Source organism: Biomphalaria glabrata, chromosome 3 (assembly GCF_947242115.1).
Source record: "Biomphalaria glabrata chromosome 3, xgBioGlab47.1, whole genome shotgun sequence".
Taxonomy (NCBI): Eukaryota; Metazoa; Mollusca; class Gastropoda; family Planorbidae; genus Biomphalaria; species Biomphalaria glabrata.
In genome coordinates, this window is record NC_074713.1 from 50473791 (window position 1) to 50491186 (window position 17396).

The 17396-nt window shown below is 33.6% G+C and overlaps 1 protein-coding gene and 1 non-coding gene across 2 annotated transcripts; both read right to left on the reverse strand.

Moving 5' to 3' along the window:
- Nucleotides 1–9539, reverse strand: LOC106055408 (calmodulin-lysine N-methyltransferase-like). Its single transcript, XM_056022518.1, has 11 exons — nt 9309–9539; nt 7049–7227; nt 6342–6403; nt 5284–5344; nt 3983–4037; nt 3150–3213; nt 2607–2661; nt 1836–1910; nt 1624–1687; nt 1268–1396; nt 1–466 (listed from the first exon to the last, which is right to left on the reverse strand). The coding sequence occupies exons 1-11, from the start codon at nt 9393–9395 to the stop codon at nt 350–352; spliced, it is 948 nt and encodes a 315-aa protein (XP_055878493.1). The 5' UTR covers nt 9396–9539; the 3' UTR covers nt 1–349.
- Trnav-cac (transfer RNA valine (anticodon CAC)) lies at nt 8943–9015 on the reverse strand. The gene has a single exon. It is a non-coding gene; the product is annotated as a tRNA-Val (tRNA).
- Nucleotides 9540–17396: the final 7857 nt, after the last annotated feature.

Consider the following 17396-nt stretch of genomic DNA (forward strand, 5'->3'; position numbering starts at 1 on the left):
TAAAATTTAAAAACAAAAATTATTTATTTTGTTATTTCACTTGGTAGAAACATGAATGAATGGCAAACTATTTTGTGCTGTTATTATTTTCTTGGAATATTTCTGGCAACAAATGTAAGGTAGTAAAACAAATAACACAGCAAAATTAATGGAATGATAAAAAAAAAACTAATACCCATTAGTCTAAGTCTAACTATGGATTACAAATCTAGACATGTTTTAAATTAACACAATTATTGTCTGAAAGATTTTGACTTTCAGTTCAAGGATTCAAACAAACAACTAATTATGCATTACACTTTGAAGCTACTAAAGAAATGAACAATTTATGATTTTGTACATTGATATTTTATCTTGATTCCGGTGTGACCTCACGAGATGAAGAAGCTGTATGCTGTTTGGAAAGCCTCATCATCATTGGAAAGTGGAGTGATTCATTGTAGATGTCTGGCATTTCTTTTAGCATCTGAAAATAAAGTGTGTTACTTTTAAAAGGCTGCTAGGTAGTGGGTTATAGGTCTGATTCATGTTGAAGTGGATGGCTGCCAGGGCATGTGGTGTGCACTCTAAACTGCCTTCTTGATGGTTGCTCGTGCTAACCCTGACCATCACTATTCCGTTTTTCTGTATGAAGTTTGGGCAAGGATGTAATAATCTTAAAAAAAATCTCAAATCGTAAAATTTCTATTAGCTTTTGAGTTTGTTATTTAATGAAAACAACATCTCTTGATGACTGTCTGATGAGAAATTTATCAAAAGGTTTTCACTCAATGTTATTTCTAGAACATAATACTTAATGTGAAAATCAGTAGAGCAATTCACTCAAAAAACATGTTGTTAAGTGTTTAAAATTTTTGAGAAAATTAAAGTAACTAGTCTACTTGCCTTTGATGTCTTTTCCCTACCAGTGCTTAGCCCCTAAAACTAACTGTCCCTTTAGCTTCAACTCCTAAGGGCCATATTAAATTCAAAGTAAAATCATTGGGGCAAATATTTGCAATGGCTAAACATGTGGTTTTATTGCAATAAATTAGTAAGTTTTGGATTCTGAATAATTTTTTTAAATGTAATTATCAATTACCAAAAATTGGTACAATAGCATAGCCCCATTTTGGAAAATTAATACTGCTGTTTGATGGTGTAATGGCTGACAATAGCAATTAAAAAAAAACTTTTAGCTCTGTTTATCTTTAATAATCAGTTCATGATCTTATGATGTGCAGTCCTTTTTTTTTCTTGAGATACATTTAAATTTCCTAAAACTCACTTTAAAATGTAAATCCAAAACTCTTGAATCATAATTTTGATCTATTTTGACTTCAAATAATTCCTGAGCCATCTCTGCAAACTGATGGAATGTTTTATTTCTTGATGGTGCAAATATGAGAGCTTCACCCTGAAAAAGTAGGTGATAACTTGTGATATACCTGCCTATATAATTTACATATTTTTTTTTCCTGACATAAATAGAGTTGAAAACAGTTTGAAGATTGTATACAAAATATAAGTGGCATTACTCTAAAACAGATTTTTAAAATAACAGAAACTAAACATAAAATGCTTTTATTAATAAGCATGCAATATTTATAGACATAATGTAAAAGTCTAAAACCATCCAGTTACCCCTGGCTTTAAAAGGTCAAAGAACATTTGAACTAGATCCACTCTGCCCTCATCAAAAAACAAACTGTAAATATGTTAAAAGATAATGTTACTTTAATAGAATACTAAACAGTACAAATGTACAATAATAATATTTTTCCTAAATTATTAGCCAGCGTCACTTAGAATAAGCCTACTATCCTGCAATTATGCAAATTTAATATCAAACTCACCAATCTGCACAAATCACTATATCAAATGAAGATTGTAACTCAATTTCTACTTTTTCACTTCCCCAACGAAGAAGCCTGATGAATATATATATGTCTGTTTAGACATTTTAAAACTAGCTTATTTATTACTAAGCTTACATCAACACTGTCTGTCTGGTACAGATCTTGTACACATTATTTCTCACACTTCCCATTCTCGGATCAAGTTGAAACTTGTGCGCACAATAATTCATTGTTGATGACAATACATGAATCATGATCAATTAGTCATAAATAGTTAATTTTATGTAATACTATCTAAGGGGAGATAAGCCTTTGTAGAGAATTAGGTCATTGGCTAATCATTTAAAACTAACAAATGATAACCATAAAACTTCTATTTTTATAAGTACTTATATAGCTCAGTGGCTAGTGTGTCATCTTTCAATCATGGAGGCTCGAGACATTGAGTTTGAACTCAGACACTTTTGTTTTGAAAATTGCTTTTAAAAAGGCAGCATCGAAACCTTCACCCAGATACCCTCACTGGTTCACAATAGCAATTGGACCATAATGCAATGAGTATGCTACAACCACGAAAGTTGTGGTAAGCAAAAACTATTATCAATACCATAAACAGAGGGCAAATCCACACCTTAAATCACACACAGTTGGACCCAGACAAACAAGCAATCTCAGTCTCCCATAACTCAATATAAGCTTTTTTAAAGATTTTTTTTTTATTTTTCTTTTTAAGTATATATGAAACTTTCCTTAACACACAGACATTACCTTGTGCTTATGGTTGTATTGTCAAATGTATTATTACTAATAATACTTTGCAGATCTGGTGAAAAAAAACAACAACAGTTCATATTAACATACAATCACATCCAGAATTTTAAAGTGTTTTATGGAATCATTTTTACTTGTCATAATATTCAATTAATTAAATCTATAATTATATAAATAATAATAATATATAAATAGATAAATAAATAGCACTGTAGTCATTAAAAAAATTTATAAATGAAATGAATAAGTTATGCAGTATGCAACACGACATTATTTTTGGTCTTGACAGTTGATTAAATCATTTTTAAAAAGAATGAAAAATAACATATCTGGCTATGATTTGTAAAACAGGTTCAAGCCTATATCAGATTATTAACGACTATTAACTATTTTGACTGCTTATTTCAACTCTTCTATTATAATTTTTTTTTTTTTTTGCAGAACACAAGATGTTTTATTCAAAAGTTATCAGTATGTTTTACAATCTATTCGCTAAATGAGCCTCACAGAAAAAAAGAGGTAAACAATTGAATGCCTTACTTTTGATAGATTCTTCATTGCCATCAGTCAACTCCACATGTGCTGCCTCGGAACATACTCCTAACTGAAAGTCACAGACACAAATACTAATGATATCTCTGCTTTCATTTTGTGTAGCTCTGACTTGTTTTAAACTTAACAATAAAATATCATAAATGTAACAAAAAATAATAGCTTATATGATTACTTAATTGAACTAGGTATACTTTTCTTTTTATTTGAAAAAAATGAATTCAATGGATTTAAGTTAAAGTAATTATATATCAACTAATTTTAACTAATGAACAAATCTTGAATAATCAAATTTGAGGTATACGTTTCTTTTTATTTGAAAAAAAAAATTCAATGGCTTTAAGTTAAAGTAATTATATATCAACTATTATCAAATAATTTTAACTAATGAACAAATCTTGAATAATCAAATTTGAGAAAAAGATGCACATAATGTTAAAGCATTGATTGGGTAATTTTATATTATATTGTATATAGATTTATTGTTTAAAAACACATTTCATGTTTGAGATGGTATCCTGGTCACCATTCAAATTTAAACTTTCTATTTATTAGATTTTTTCAGATTTTAATTTTTTTAACTAAAAAAAAAAAAAAAAAAAAAAAAAAGAAAACTTTGTTCATGACATATATGTCAAAAGAATACATTTAAGCAAAAGGTGTGTGTTAGAGAATAAAGATAAAAAAAAAAGATAAAAAAGTTTTATACATTTGAAATTTAATGTATAAAGGTTTATTTGTTAGGAACTGGAGAAGTGAGTGAGGATATTTTTTTCTTATTATTTCAGTTTCAAGAAATTCTAAAAACAAAGTTTTCTTACAGCAACACCAGCCAAGCAGGTCATCCCTCCACCAAGTTCACATATCCTTAAACCTCTAGAAAAAGAATACAAGTAGCAACAGATAGTAGAGCTTGTACAACTTTCATCAAACTACTATAAACACAATTCATGCACTTTTATATCTTACAAATTTTTAATGCAATGTATTGAACAGTCTTTTTTCATCATTTTAAAAATTCACAACCAAGATTTTACTATATTTTGTTTGAAGAAATCATTCTTCTTCTTTTTTTTTGTAATTAAATTTTTTTAGAAATTAATAATAAATGTCTAATAATCATATATTATTTACTACACTTTTAAACAAAGATATTTTAGTACTATGAACTACTGTTTGGAGCTAGTTTTAGACTTATAGTGGTCAAAGTGTTTCATGAATAATAATTGCTATAAAATGACAACTCATTCACTTCAATGTACATGGGAGATAAACATTAGCCTAATAGTTACTATTGTGATAGAAAGCAGTGTTACACTAGCCTACTAATGAAGTACAATGCTATAGAAAGTTACCAGCATTTTTTAAACTATAGAAAAAGAAGAGCTCATTATGTCTAGCTCAAAACAGATGACTAACTTGGCAACTCTTTGTGAAAAGAGTTTTTTTTAAGCGTTTCTCTCTTTACTAAGAAGTTATACAACTTTTTAAAACTGGTAATATTTGTAAATGAGTTAAAAAGGAAAGAACTGGTATGCTTTTCAAGTTTTCTGCATTTTCTAGCAACAAATTTCTAGGAACTCTATGAATTTATAAAGGCTGATTTTGGTTTACAAATATTTTTCTTACACCTAATAAAATTAAAATATGATTCTTCTTCTTCTTCATCGTTCTCATTGTTATGTTGGAGTGTTCATATGACTAGACCAATACATGAGATGAACTGCGCAGTGGTTTCCAAATCAGGGAGCTCTCCATATAGTTTTCTTTCTATTGGGGTGATTTGGGGCCAATGTCTTATACGGGCCTCTCGGTAGAGAGAGCAGTTTTGGAGGACGTGGTCGGCATTTTCTGGTGATACTCCACATGGGCAGATTTCACTAGTTCCAATTTTGAGCTTCCGGAACATGTGTTGTCGCATTCTGTTGTGTCCGGTCCTGAGTCGAAAGATTAGACGTTGGTCTTGTCGGGATAGCTTATAGTAAGCATCATCTTTCTTGTGATTTGGATGGGAGCTCGTCCATTTCTCATTAAAAAAAATTAATTGTAATAAAATATGATGAATAATAGGTGAGTAATGAGTGTTTATAGTAGATCTATTTAAGAAAATATTCAATCTCACTTGAAGTCTTGAACATGTTGCATACAATAATAAGTCATGACCTCTTCTGATGGCCACACACCTGTCAATGATATAACAAAAACTACAGTGGGTTATGTACCAGTGCTATTTAAATCCAAATATTTAAGAAAATAGATGGAAGAACAATAAGCAACATTTTTCAATGCAAAAGTACTATTCCCAAATAAAGAAAACATGTATTCTCAAGTAAAATAATTCTCATGTCATGTAGTTTATAAGTTTTTTTTTTGTAAGCTTGAAGAAACATTGTTTTAAGGCCGAAGGCTTATATATATATGCGAATGTCTACGATGTTATAATTTTAATGAAATATTTGTTCTAGTTGGAGAGAGATGGTGACCAAGAAAGCTATGGACAGCGAGAAAACATGGACCTCAGCTCTTGAAGTAAAGCGTGCCACATGGAAAATGGCCATCTCCTGTTCCACCAAAGCGAAAGCCACCTGCAATATATGTGGATGGGAGTTCTTCAAAATAGGGCTCCACAGCCATATGAAAAAGTGTTCGATGAACCATAGTCGTTCCACGACTGAAGGAGGCCAATGTTCTTATTAATAAAGACTTTCTATACATTTCAGAATAGTTGGAAACCAAACTTAACATGCTTATCTTTTAGCTCTTTCAAATTAAGGATTTTAAAAAATCAACTCAAATTTTTTTTCTCTGCCTTCACAAATTAAATATTGAGCTGAATAAATGCAATGAAAAAAAGACAAAATTAAATTGTATCATTATTTTTTTCTTATATTAGGCAGGTGGAATACATTTGGCCTTTTGCTATGGCCAGAGTGTAAGTAACATGCTTTGATCCAACATATGGACTAGGCTTTCCCCAAGAAGAGTAACAATATATAGCTCTGCTAAACAAAAAATCCATGTCTCATAAAAATGTTATTTATGAAAAAAAAAAAAAGATTTGAGTTCAAAAGAAAAGACAAGCTGGCTGAAGATGGGGAGCAGGGTGCAAACATAAATTTTTTGGTCTAGGGGCCTTTACAGGAAAAAGTTTAGAAAAATATTTTATTGATTGACACTCACAGACGTTTCCTGTATTATTAAAGCCATTTAATCTCTCTGCTGTTATTCCACCACTTAAATGTCTGAAAATGAAAATAGAATTATAAGTTTAGTAATAATAAAACATTGTTGTGAAGAAAACCTTTTTTTTTTAAACTTAATCAATCCTAGCCATCCATGTCTGTTGGACAAAGGAACAGAAAATGTGATGGCTGAATGATTCTTGGCTGTAAGTGGAGTTTGTTGGATTCCATTACCTTTTTGAGAAAAAAATTTTCTCAGGAATATACTAGAAGTTTTAAATTGGCTATGTATGACATGAGATGCTCTCAAATATGCTTCCCAAAGACATTGAATAATAAAGTCATCAACAGCCAATCAGCAAGGATGAAAAACAAAAGCTTAAACTGTCATTGTTATTTTAAAATTATTTACATGTACCAATTAGATTTAGATTATATCATTTCTTCTTTTTTTTTTAATTGTTAGTTTATATTAACTGACAATGCTATTCTGTTAGGGTGAATGTTGATATTTTCCAACTAAAAAAGGCTATTCCGCTATTCGTGATTGCTGAATTTGAAAAAAACAAACAATTTAATATGAGTTTTTTCAAGTAATTGGGGCCCAAAATAGTGAACAGCGAATGGGTAAGGATGTACTGTATATACGGATTTAATAATAAATATATACTTAATGTCATAATACAATAAAAAAAAGACTAGTACCTGATATGCATAGAAAAACCTGGAATGTCTTGGCAGGTGTATAAATACCAAGTTGAATCTTTGTCTGTGTCCCATAAATCATTCGTAAGACTTTTTTGGGACATTAAGCCAAAAGAATGAAATCGTCGTATAGATACTGTACTATCTGCTGTCTCTTCACAGCTACTTCCATTTAAAACCTGTTCATGCAATTGAAATTAAGAATTTTCATTATTCGAAACTCACTATAGCAGTTTTAAGATTATCTAATTAGATCTATATAGTCTTGAATAGTTTCAATCAGTACAATATGATTGATTGCAAAAAATTTGTCCTAATTTAGTTCAATAAGTTAGAACAAAAATCAACAAACAACAGGATTTTTTTTTCATCGCTTCTATTAGCTTTCAAAGTTTTCATGGGTGAGATAACACTCGATGGGTATTTCAAAATAACTCTAACAATAGTCCAAGACAGCTTTATATATACATCTTTCGGGAAAAAGATAATATTGACCACTAATGACCACACAGTGAAAAGTCTAGTTTGACCATTATAATTTTTCAAAATTGAATCATCTTTAAATTTGGATTACAGCTTTTTATTTTGAATATGACTTCAGTGAAATTACAAGTATTCCTTCACTTTTCTTATAAATTACAGACGTTACTTCAAAAAAGAAGATAATTACATCCTATGTGAATCCACGTGTCATTCTAGTTATGCATGTTAATCAGAGATTTAAACTCTGCTAAATTTTTTTTTTTTTGGCTGATTCAGGAAACCCATTCCATGGACATGCTTCAATGACATTAGGGAAGAAGGAGCACTTGTTCAACTTTGATGTAGCATATTATATGTAATAATTAAAATATAGATAATAATAAAATAAGGCTTTTCTTTGGGTCAGAAGATTAATGAGAAGTGCAGTCTTTGTAGTGCTTGTTTTGGCCTCCCTGGGAGCGCTTTCCTGCACACAGCTCCCCATACAGAAAACGTATGGGAAGGCGTTTGTCTGGCATGCGGACAATATGTCTTGCCCATCGAAGTTGGGACCTTTTTATTGTCGCATTGATACTAGTCATGTTGGACAGTCTTAAGATTTCTGTGTCTGGTATATGGTCGGACCAACGCACCTTATGGATACTCCTTAGACAGCATAGGTGGAAGGAGCTTAGCTTTTTGGTGTGACGGGAATATAGGGTCCAGGACTCTGATGTATATAGGAGTGACGGGAGGACTACAGCACTGTAGACTTTCAGTTTAGTGGATATGCTGAGTCCTCTTCGTTGCCACACTTGTTCATGAAGTCTGCCAAAAGCAGCACTGGCACGAGCAACACGGAATTCCACCTCATCATCTAGGTTGGCGTTCACTGATATGGTGCTTACCAGATAGACAAACTTTTTGACATTTGCTAACTGCTGTCCATCTATGTGAATGTGCTTGTTATATATATATATATATATATATATATATATATATATATATATATATATATATATTATATATATATATGGATTTTTTGTGACCGTACGCACCGGTTGGGCTTACCTGCATCTTTTTAAAAAAATTATTACTTTTCTTGTATTTTAAGTATATTATTAATTTTTAGTAGTTTTTTAAAAGAAAGAAAATGACATTGAATTTATAACTAATCTAAAATGTGCTGTACTTTTAGACATAAGTGTTATTACTAATAAGTGGATTTTTATTAAAGCTTTGAAATTGTGTAAGGGCCTCCACAAAAATCCTGCCACAGGACTCCACTAATTTAAATTCAAGCACTGAGTGTATCACTGCATGTAAGTCTAATGCATTGGCAATTATTGACCTACCTATATTATAATGACATTAATAACAGTTTTCGAGTAAAATGTTTGCATTAATAAAATTAAAAAAAAAAAACTACCGCTGGTTCAGCTGGGGGTCGAACCCAGGACCTTTCGCGTGTGAGGCGAACGTGATAACCACTACACTACTGAACCTTGGTATGTGAGATAAACATGTAAGTATTTTAAAGGTCAAAATTATATCGCTACCTAATCATGTCCTTTCCAACAATATTATAAAAGTGATTAAGCTTTAATTGATTAGATCAAATACAAATAGACTAAAATGAGCTTCTAAAATTAACTTTTCTTTTAGATCTGACAAAATTAGCAATATTGTGTGCCATAAACTAATCTAAAGCACGCATCATTAAGTTAAAGTTTCGCATTATTCTTTTGAAATATCCATTGTCTCTCGAGAAATACTTTACTCGCGGTAACTCGTTTACCTTGGCAAGGATCAGCCATCGTTTTTTTGCTATTTTTCTTCTGTCGGATAATCCTAAATCACTTTTGATACTTTCATAGTTCATCATATCACATACATACAATGGCTTGTGCGGTCATTTAAAAATAGTAGACCTGAATCTAGATCTAGATCTATTCACCAACACCATTTCTTAACAGTTTCGATGGTAAACAAAAATAAAATAATGATATTCAAAGATTCGGATGCGACGTAAGCAGAAAAGCCCCTGACCTATATAACGTAGAGACAGGCTGATTCTGATCTGCAATCTACTTGATTTGATTCTAATTTATTTTCTTTGAATAGAGAATCTAGATCTACTTCTAGAGGTTAAAATATTGCCATAAAAACGGACCAACACCAATGTTACACTGTTAATGTACAAGAAAATGGAATTCAAAAACTATTAGCCAACACCAAACCAAATAAAGCTTCTGGACCTGATGGTATTCCAGCTAGATTACTCAAAGAAATAAGTAATGACTAATGAGCTAGCCCCAGTGTTCAAAATACTCTTTCAGGCTTCACTTAACCAGGGCAGAGTAGGCTACCAAAGGACTGGAAAGAAGCTAATGTCACCCCCCTATTTAAAAAAGGAGAAAAATCTGACCCAGGAAACTACAGACCAGTATCACTTACCAGCATCACATGTAAAATCCTAGAACACATAATATGTAGCAACATCATAAACCACTTAGACAAACATAATGTCCTCACACCATACCAACATGGCTTTAGGAAATATAGATCATGTGAAACACAACTAATAGGACTAATTGATGATTTTTCAAAAGGTTTAGATAATATTGAACAAATAGATGCTATCTTACTAGATTTTTCTAAGGCTTTTGACAAAGTTCACCACCATATTTCGGCATTAGTGGTCCACTGCATCAGTGGATTAAAGACTTTCTGATAGGGAGAGAACAAACTGTAATAATAAATGGCTCTAAATCAACACCGATAACAGTAAACTCAGGTGTACCTCAAGGAACAGTCTTGGGTCCACTACTATTTTTAATTTACATAAATGATTTACCAAATTGCATTACTTCAGGAACAAAAGTCAGATTATTTGCAGACGATTGCATAATATATAGAACAATAAAAACAACACAAGACACAGATATTTTACAAAGAGAATTAGATGAATTACAGAAATGGGAATCAAATTGGAGCATGTCTTTCCACCCAGAAAAATGTCAGTTGTTAAGAGTAACAAAAAAACTAAAACAAATTAATTCCACTTATCTTATTCATGGCAAACCAGTAACACAGACTAAAAACGCAAAATACCTAGGTGTTATAATAAATGAAAAACTGTCATGGAATCCACATATTGATGAAACTACAAAAAAATCAAACAAAGCATTAGGATTTATTAAAAGAAATTTCTATAAATCAAATAAGAACATAAAACTAAAATGTTATTTAACCTTGGTTAGGCCAATAATAGAATATGCATCCTCTGTTTGGGACCCCTCAACTCAAGAAAACATTAAGAAACTAGAACAGACACAAAATAGAGCAGTGCGATTCATAACAAACGAATATTCACATTTGACTAGAGTAACACCTTTAGTAAAATCACTAAATTTAGAAAGCCTTCAGGACAGAAGGCTCAAAAGTAAAGTAGCAATAATACATAAAACACTGAACCATAATCTTCAAATACAAAAACAAAATTTAATAAAATACTCTGAAAGACACAAAGATAAAGGCACATTCCTCATCCCATATGCTAGGACAAATTTGTACAAATACTCCTTCTTCCCTAGTGCTATTAGAGCATGGAATGGGTTGCCTGAGCTAGCCAGGAAAACCAGTGACTTGGCAGAATTTAAGTCATTGGTTAATATGCATGACTAAATGCATGACGCGTAGGACGTAATCATCTTCTTTTTTGAAGTAACGTCTGTATTATATAAGATAAGAAGATAAGATAATCCCTTTGACTGAACTAACAAAACATCACAATCAAGACACTAACAATACATTAACACAAACACACATAAATTCCTATACATGTATTAAGTGTATATGGCTCCTTCAGTTGTGAAGCGACAAAAATAGATCATCTAATAGAAATGAGATGAGGACTTGGGCATTAGCTATTGTATGGTCGGAACAATGTCGCCAACACAGCACTCCTCACCCCCTCTCCGCTTTTTTTTTTTTTTTTGCGACAGTACGCACGGTAGGCTACGGCGTACCGGCACCTTTTTGAAAAAATTATTAGAATTTAAAAGTTAGGCAATCAACTACTGAGTACCGGCACCTAATCACAGCTTGTGTATCCAGAGTTAAAAAATTTTTTTTTTTTAAATGTAAGATCCCTCCCCCCTTTTTTTTTCAACCTTCTTATAACGGCAGTTCTACTTATCGTAGTTGCCTAAAGGATGGCTGCCTACGCTGGTCGTGCGGTTTGCGCGCTGGACTGTCGTTCGGATTTTTCGACGGTCGAGGGTTCAAACCCTGCCCGCTGCCATCCCCCGTCGTCCTGCGGGAGGTTTGGACTAGGAAGTAAACTATCTTCAACTCTGAAGGAACATCCGAAACATGTAAAACATTTTACAAAACATAATTAATGCGCTTAATCTAAAAAGTGTAACACAAGTAGAGTTGATTCACCTCACCTTCGCTTATCCCTTTGTCTGTTGGACCGTAGTGGGGCTACATCACATTTAAAGACCAACTGAAGAGGTTTTGTCAACCGTCTTTCTCCATTCCTCACTGTCTTTAGTCTTATCTTCTTATCTTATATAATACAGACGTTACTTCAAAAAAAAAAAAAAAAAAAAAAAGATCATTACGTCCCACGCGTCATGCATTTAGTCATGCATATTAACCGCAATGACTTAAATTCTGCCAAGTCACTGGTTTTCCTGGCTAGCTCAGGCAACCTATTTCATGCTCTAATAGCACTAGGGAAGAAGGAGTATATTTGTACAAAGTTGTCCTAGCATATGGGACGAGGAATGTGCCTTTATCTTTGTGTCTTTCAGAGTATTTTATTAATAGAATATCTTTCAATAAAATTAATTATTCAATGTTATATTCCAATCTATTTCTTCTTTTTCCAGGTAGTATTCTCAACATGTCCAAAAGGAAGGTCTTAGCCAGCCCCTGAGGACCTTGTAGGCCGAATTTAATAAGGCATAAAACTTTTAGTTTGCGTTTTTTTGTTTTTGTTTACAGTGCTCAGCTAATCATCGTGGAGCTCAACTTGGTTTTTGTAGGTTTTTGTTTACAGTGCTCAGCTAATCATCGTGGAGCTCAACTTGGTTTTTGTAGGTTTTTGTTTACAGTGCTCAGCTAATCATCGTGGAGCTCAACTTGGTTTTTGTAGGTTTTTGTTTACAGTGCTCAGCTAATCATCGTGGAGCTCAACTTGGTTTTTGTAGGTTTTTGTTTACAGTGCTCAGCTAATCATCGTGGAGCTCAACTTGGTTTTTGTAGGTTTTTGTTTACAGTGCTCAGCTAATCATCGTGGAGCTCAACTTGGTTTTTGTAGGTTTTTGTTTACAGTGCTCAGCTAATCATCGTGGAGCTCAACTTGGTTTTTGTAGGTTTTTGTTTACAGTGCTCAGCTAATCATCGTGGAGCTCAACTTGGTTTTTGTAGGTGATACCTAGTATAATATCCTTTTATAGCATCTCAATTCCATTGTTAGGATCCTCCTTTAAATTCTAGTTCTGCACTTAGCGACCAGGATTCGCTATCAAGAATGTGGCCATGACCCATGAGCGCACCAGTTGGATCTTATAGTGCCGAAGACTTAATTCTAGATTTTTTTTGAGATTTGTAAGTGTTGATGTGGACTGTGCAATTCTGGCCATGTGCTCAAGTTTGATTCCTTCGGCGGAAACGATATCTCCAAAGTATTTAAAACTTCTGACACTTGCCAGCTTCGATCACTTCCAATAATGATTTCCATTTTAAGCCATGTTGGCGATTGCTTTTTTTTAAAAAAAAACAAAGCTTATATCAACTCACTGTCTTTCTGGTACACGTTATTGCTGCCACAACCATTCTCGGATCACGTTGAAATTAATTATTCATAGGCATAGACATGACATGAGTCAATAAAAAAAATTAAGCAATCGGGTTTTTCCAGATTTCTCCCGAGTCACGTGGTTGTTGTGTTTACATTGCGCGCCGTGCTTATTTTCAGTTAGTTTATAGTGAGAATCTGAAGCGTTTTAATTCAATATTTAGTGGTTCAATATATCTATTAGCGCCAAACTATAATTTTTTTAATAACAGGAGAATCTAGAGATTCATTTTTTTAAAAATAGTTAGAACTAAAACAGATAGTTAAACCTTTGATAGAAGGTACCGAAACGTTGGCCTATAGTTTGACATACTGAGATCTAGATTTCTTGATCCACACTGACTACACTTACAGTTAAGTTCTTAGCATTCGGGTAACCAACCCTAGAAAAAAAAAGTAACACTTTCATCCACCCCCTCCTTCTCTGCCCATAAGCAAACAAGCTAGACCTTGAGCAGAACACTAAAAGTTGGACAGAAGACCAGTTGTATTGAATTGGTCAGATAGCTCTAGGCCTATATTATAAAGTCTAGTGTGTAGTCGATATGTCGACTAGTTGCTATAATTGGTGAACGGACTACCATGTGTTTTTCCTTGTGCGTAATAGGCTTGCGTTGTCTAGCGAACAAATAACACATCTGATAGTCAAGGATAAATCTAGATTAACTCTTTAAACACAGGCCAAATGTGTCTTACCCCGCCCTTTCCTTGTTGGTTACTAAGTAAAATGGATCTAGAATAAATCTAGATCTATTTCGTCTACGCATTTTTGAAACTTGACTGTAACTAGTGTAACATTGTGTATAAAGTAACTCATTGAATTAAAAAAAAAATACAAGAACTTTAAGAACGTTAATACATCATGTATCCAAAAATGCATTTTAATAATTCTTAATGTCATCGATGTGCATAATGTATCAGTAACTGGATATGGTGGTCGCTTTGAATAGCCGTAAAATGACTTCAACTTGCAGAACTGGTCACGCAATTGAACATCATTGTTCTACATGTTTCGGATGTTCCTTCAGAGTTGAAGATAGTTTACTTCCTAGTCCTAGAGCGGGCAGGGTTTGAACCCGGGACCATCAATAAATCCAAACGACAGTCCAGTGCTCAAACCGCACGACCAGGCAGCAGGGGCGGACTGGGTGTCAAAATCAGCCCAGGCATTTCTATAAAATTCGGCCCACAAATTCTCTATCATGTGATGGGCATCCGTTTCTAGGTGTACGTGTCCTCAAAATCATTGTTAAGTTTGATAATGTATCGATATGCATGCATACAGTGAACTCTATATCTTAATAAGCAATATAAAGTCTTTTTAAATCAGCAATTATGTAGGCCCTAAAAGGTTGGAGCCTACTAGTAGCACTTTCTACATTTTATTTTCGGAAAATGTGTTACATTAAAATAGTATTACACTGTAATGTCTGTGAAAGATTTTTTTTAAACACGACGCTCAGAGGGCCTTTTATAAAAAAAAAAAAATAATATAATAAGAATATTATACAACCTTTAACAATTTGATATGTGCCATAGTGGCTTCGATCAGGCCATTCTGGTGGCCCTACCGGCCCATTTTGGGTATACCGGCCCACCGGGCATTTGCCCAAATGCCCAAATAGCCAGTCCGCCCCTGCCAGGCAGCCATTCACATCAGTACCACCCTTACGTAGTCTTTAGTCTTCCATGCTTTATGAGGGCTGTTACTAATAGCAATAGGCCTACCAGGGCTGATTTTTTACATCCGGTCTTCCCCTGATACCGACGTCCCGCTCCTCTCAATCTTTCCATCGTGAACTAAAAAAAATATGATAGGCCTATTATGATGCCATGCAGGGTCAGGCATCGAATCACAATAGCAAACACATCCCCCCCCCCAAACCCGGCCTTTTTTAAAGTCTTGCTGTATCTGTGGTATTTTACGTCTCTAGAAACTGTCACTATCTTGTGTGACTAAAGAGGCCAATCCTTAATACACAGCTGTGGTCACAGATAATCACCAGGCGCCGTTGCATTTTCACCCTTCTTTCTACTACTGTTGTGTGTGTCACCTGCAATCTGGGACCTTTCCTTTATGCTCGCTCTCCATGTGGATCTATCCAGTGCCACCTCTTACCAGCGGCTAGTGTCGATTTTGAAAAGCTTCATGTCGCGTTTGCATACATACAACCGTGTACAGTAAAAGTGGACGACCAGCGGCTCTCCTGCCATCTGTTAGATCGCCTTATAGAATGTCTTGTGGAACTCGACCTTCTAACATTCTATGAACGTAGCCAAGTAAGTCAATGCGTCTGCTGCTTATAACACGACCGATGTCCTGGCACACTGCTCTTCGTGGCACTTCTTCATTTTATCAATGTCTGGAACCATGGAGAAGCAACAGAAAAGCTATCTAATAGATGTGTATAACATTTACGTCGTCAACATTCTTCTTTAGAGAATGCTTATTGCCTTCTTTAGAGAATGCTTATTGCCTTCTTTAGAGAATGCTTATTGCCTTCTTTAGAGAATGCTTATTGCCTCATTTTTTAACATTTCCGTTCTGAAGGTATAGCCACTAGAGATGCAGCTTAAGATCTATTTAAAGATGTCTTTTATTTTACCGTCTTTGCTTTATTATTATTTTAGAAGATTACTAGAAGGCTATAAAGATACACAATAAAATGTTGACAAAGTGGTAACCAGTTAAACCTTTTTCTTTACCTTTCTTTAGCTCAAAGTGTTATCTTATCTTATATAATACAGACGTTACTTCAAAAAAGAAGATGATTACGTCCTACGCGTCATGCATGTGTTACCGGTATTGAAAAGGCTTTAAAAAAAACAACAATAACTTGTGATTCAATAAAAAAAAATTATAATCAAGAAGAAAATGTCAGGCTAGCAATCACAAGACTCACTATTTAGTAGCAAATCCCCCTTTTCTAACATTGCGGTCTATGGGGCAGATAATGCAAAGGTCATCTGTTTCTGTGGCCCACGGAATGGCATATGGCCAGCACAACTGGCCAACTGACTTTACTTTTCCCCTACTAATGTCAGAGCTGAGTGGACTCAGAGGCGCCCAAAAGATCCCGAAATTAAAATTCCAGCCTTCAACAGGATTCGAAGACGGGGCCCTGGTTGGGAAGCCAAGCGCTTTACCACTCAGACTCCTCGCATCTATAGGCATCAGCCCCCTGGATGACAAAGTGGTCATCATCGAACCACGATGGACGAACTATATATATATATATATAGGCCTATGCATTGGTCGTTTTTTAATGCTGAGCTTTTACTTATACTAGAAGCAATCATTGATGTAGCAGATCACACCAAAAAAAGTCTTCATTTCAACAACTGACGGAGTATTGAAGATCTTATCTTATCTTATATAATACAGACGTTACTTCAAAAAAGAAGATGATTACGTCCTACGCGTCATGCATTCAGTCATGCATATTAACCAATGACTTAAATTCTGCCAAGTCACTGGTTTTCCTGGCTAGCCCAGGCAACCCATTCCATGCTCTAATTTTAACAGGTGATCAGTTTCAACATTATTAGCGTATATGATGATTCTCCAAAAGACGACATTTAAACAGATGTAGGCTACTATGATTGAGAAGACATTTGAAGACAGCAAAATTTGTCTCGAAGAAACTAAAAATTTAATGGTCACGGTTCATATGTCACTAAGACCTTAGAGAATGTCTCTGAATCATTTAACAAATTCTTCAACTATTTCTTACCAGTTGCGTATATTTGGCGTCATGTAAAATAAAAAAATAAAAAATTAAAATTAAGAAATATTTGAGATCGACTTAAACTTTTATTGATAAGTTTTCAAGTTTGAAATCCAGAAAAGCAAAAAAAACATTGTAATTTTTAAAATTGAATTATAGATAGGCCTACATTGTAATAGACGGAGTTCTTAAATAGAATCAACACTCCTTTAATAGTTATTTAACAATCAATTAATGATGATAATTATAAAGTATATATATTATGGCTTAACGAAAAAAAATGGAA

Bases quoted from the DNA above. Each gene is read 5' to 3' on its own strand.
- LOC106055408 (XM_056022518.1), bottom strand. From the start codon at position 9,395: ATGATGAACTATGAAAGTATCAAAAGTGATTTAGGATTATCCGACAGA. The intron at 1,688-1,835 runs GTGAGTTTGATA...ACATATTTACAG, and splicing joins ATAGTGATTTGTGCAGATTG to TTTGTTTTTTGATGAGGGCA. The intron at 467-1,267 runs GTGAGTTTTAGG...CTTTATTTTCAG, and splicing joins TTTTGGATTTACATTTTAAA to ATGCTAAAAGAAATGCCAGA.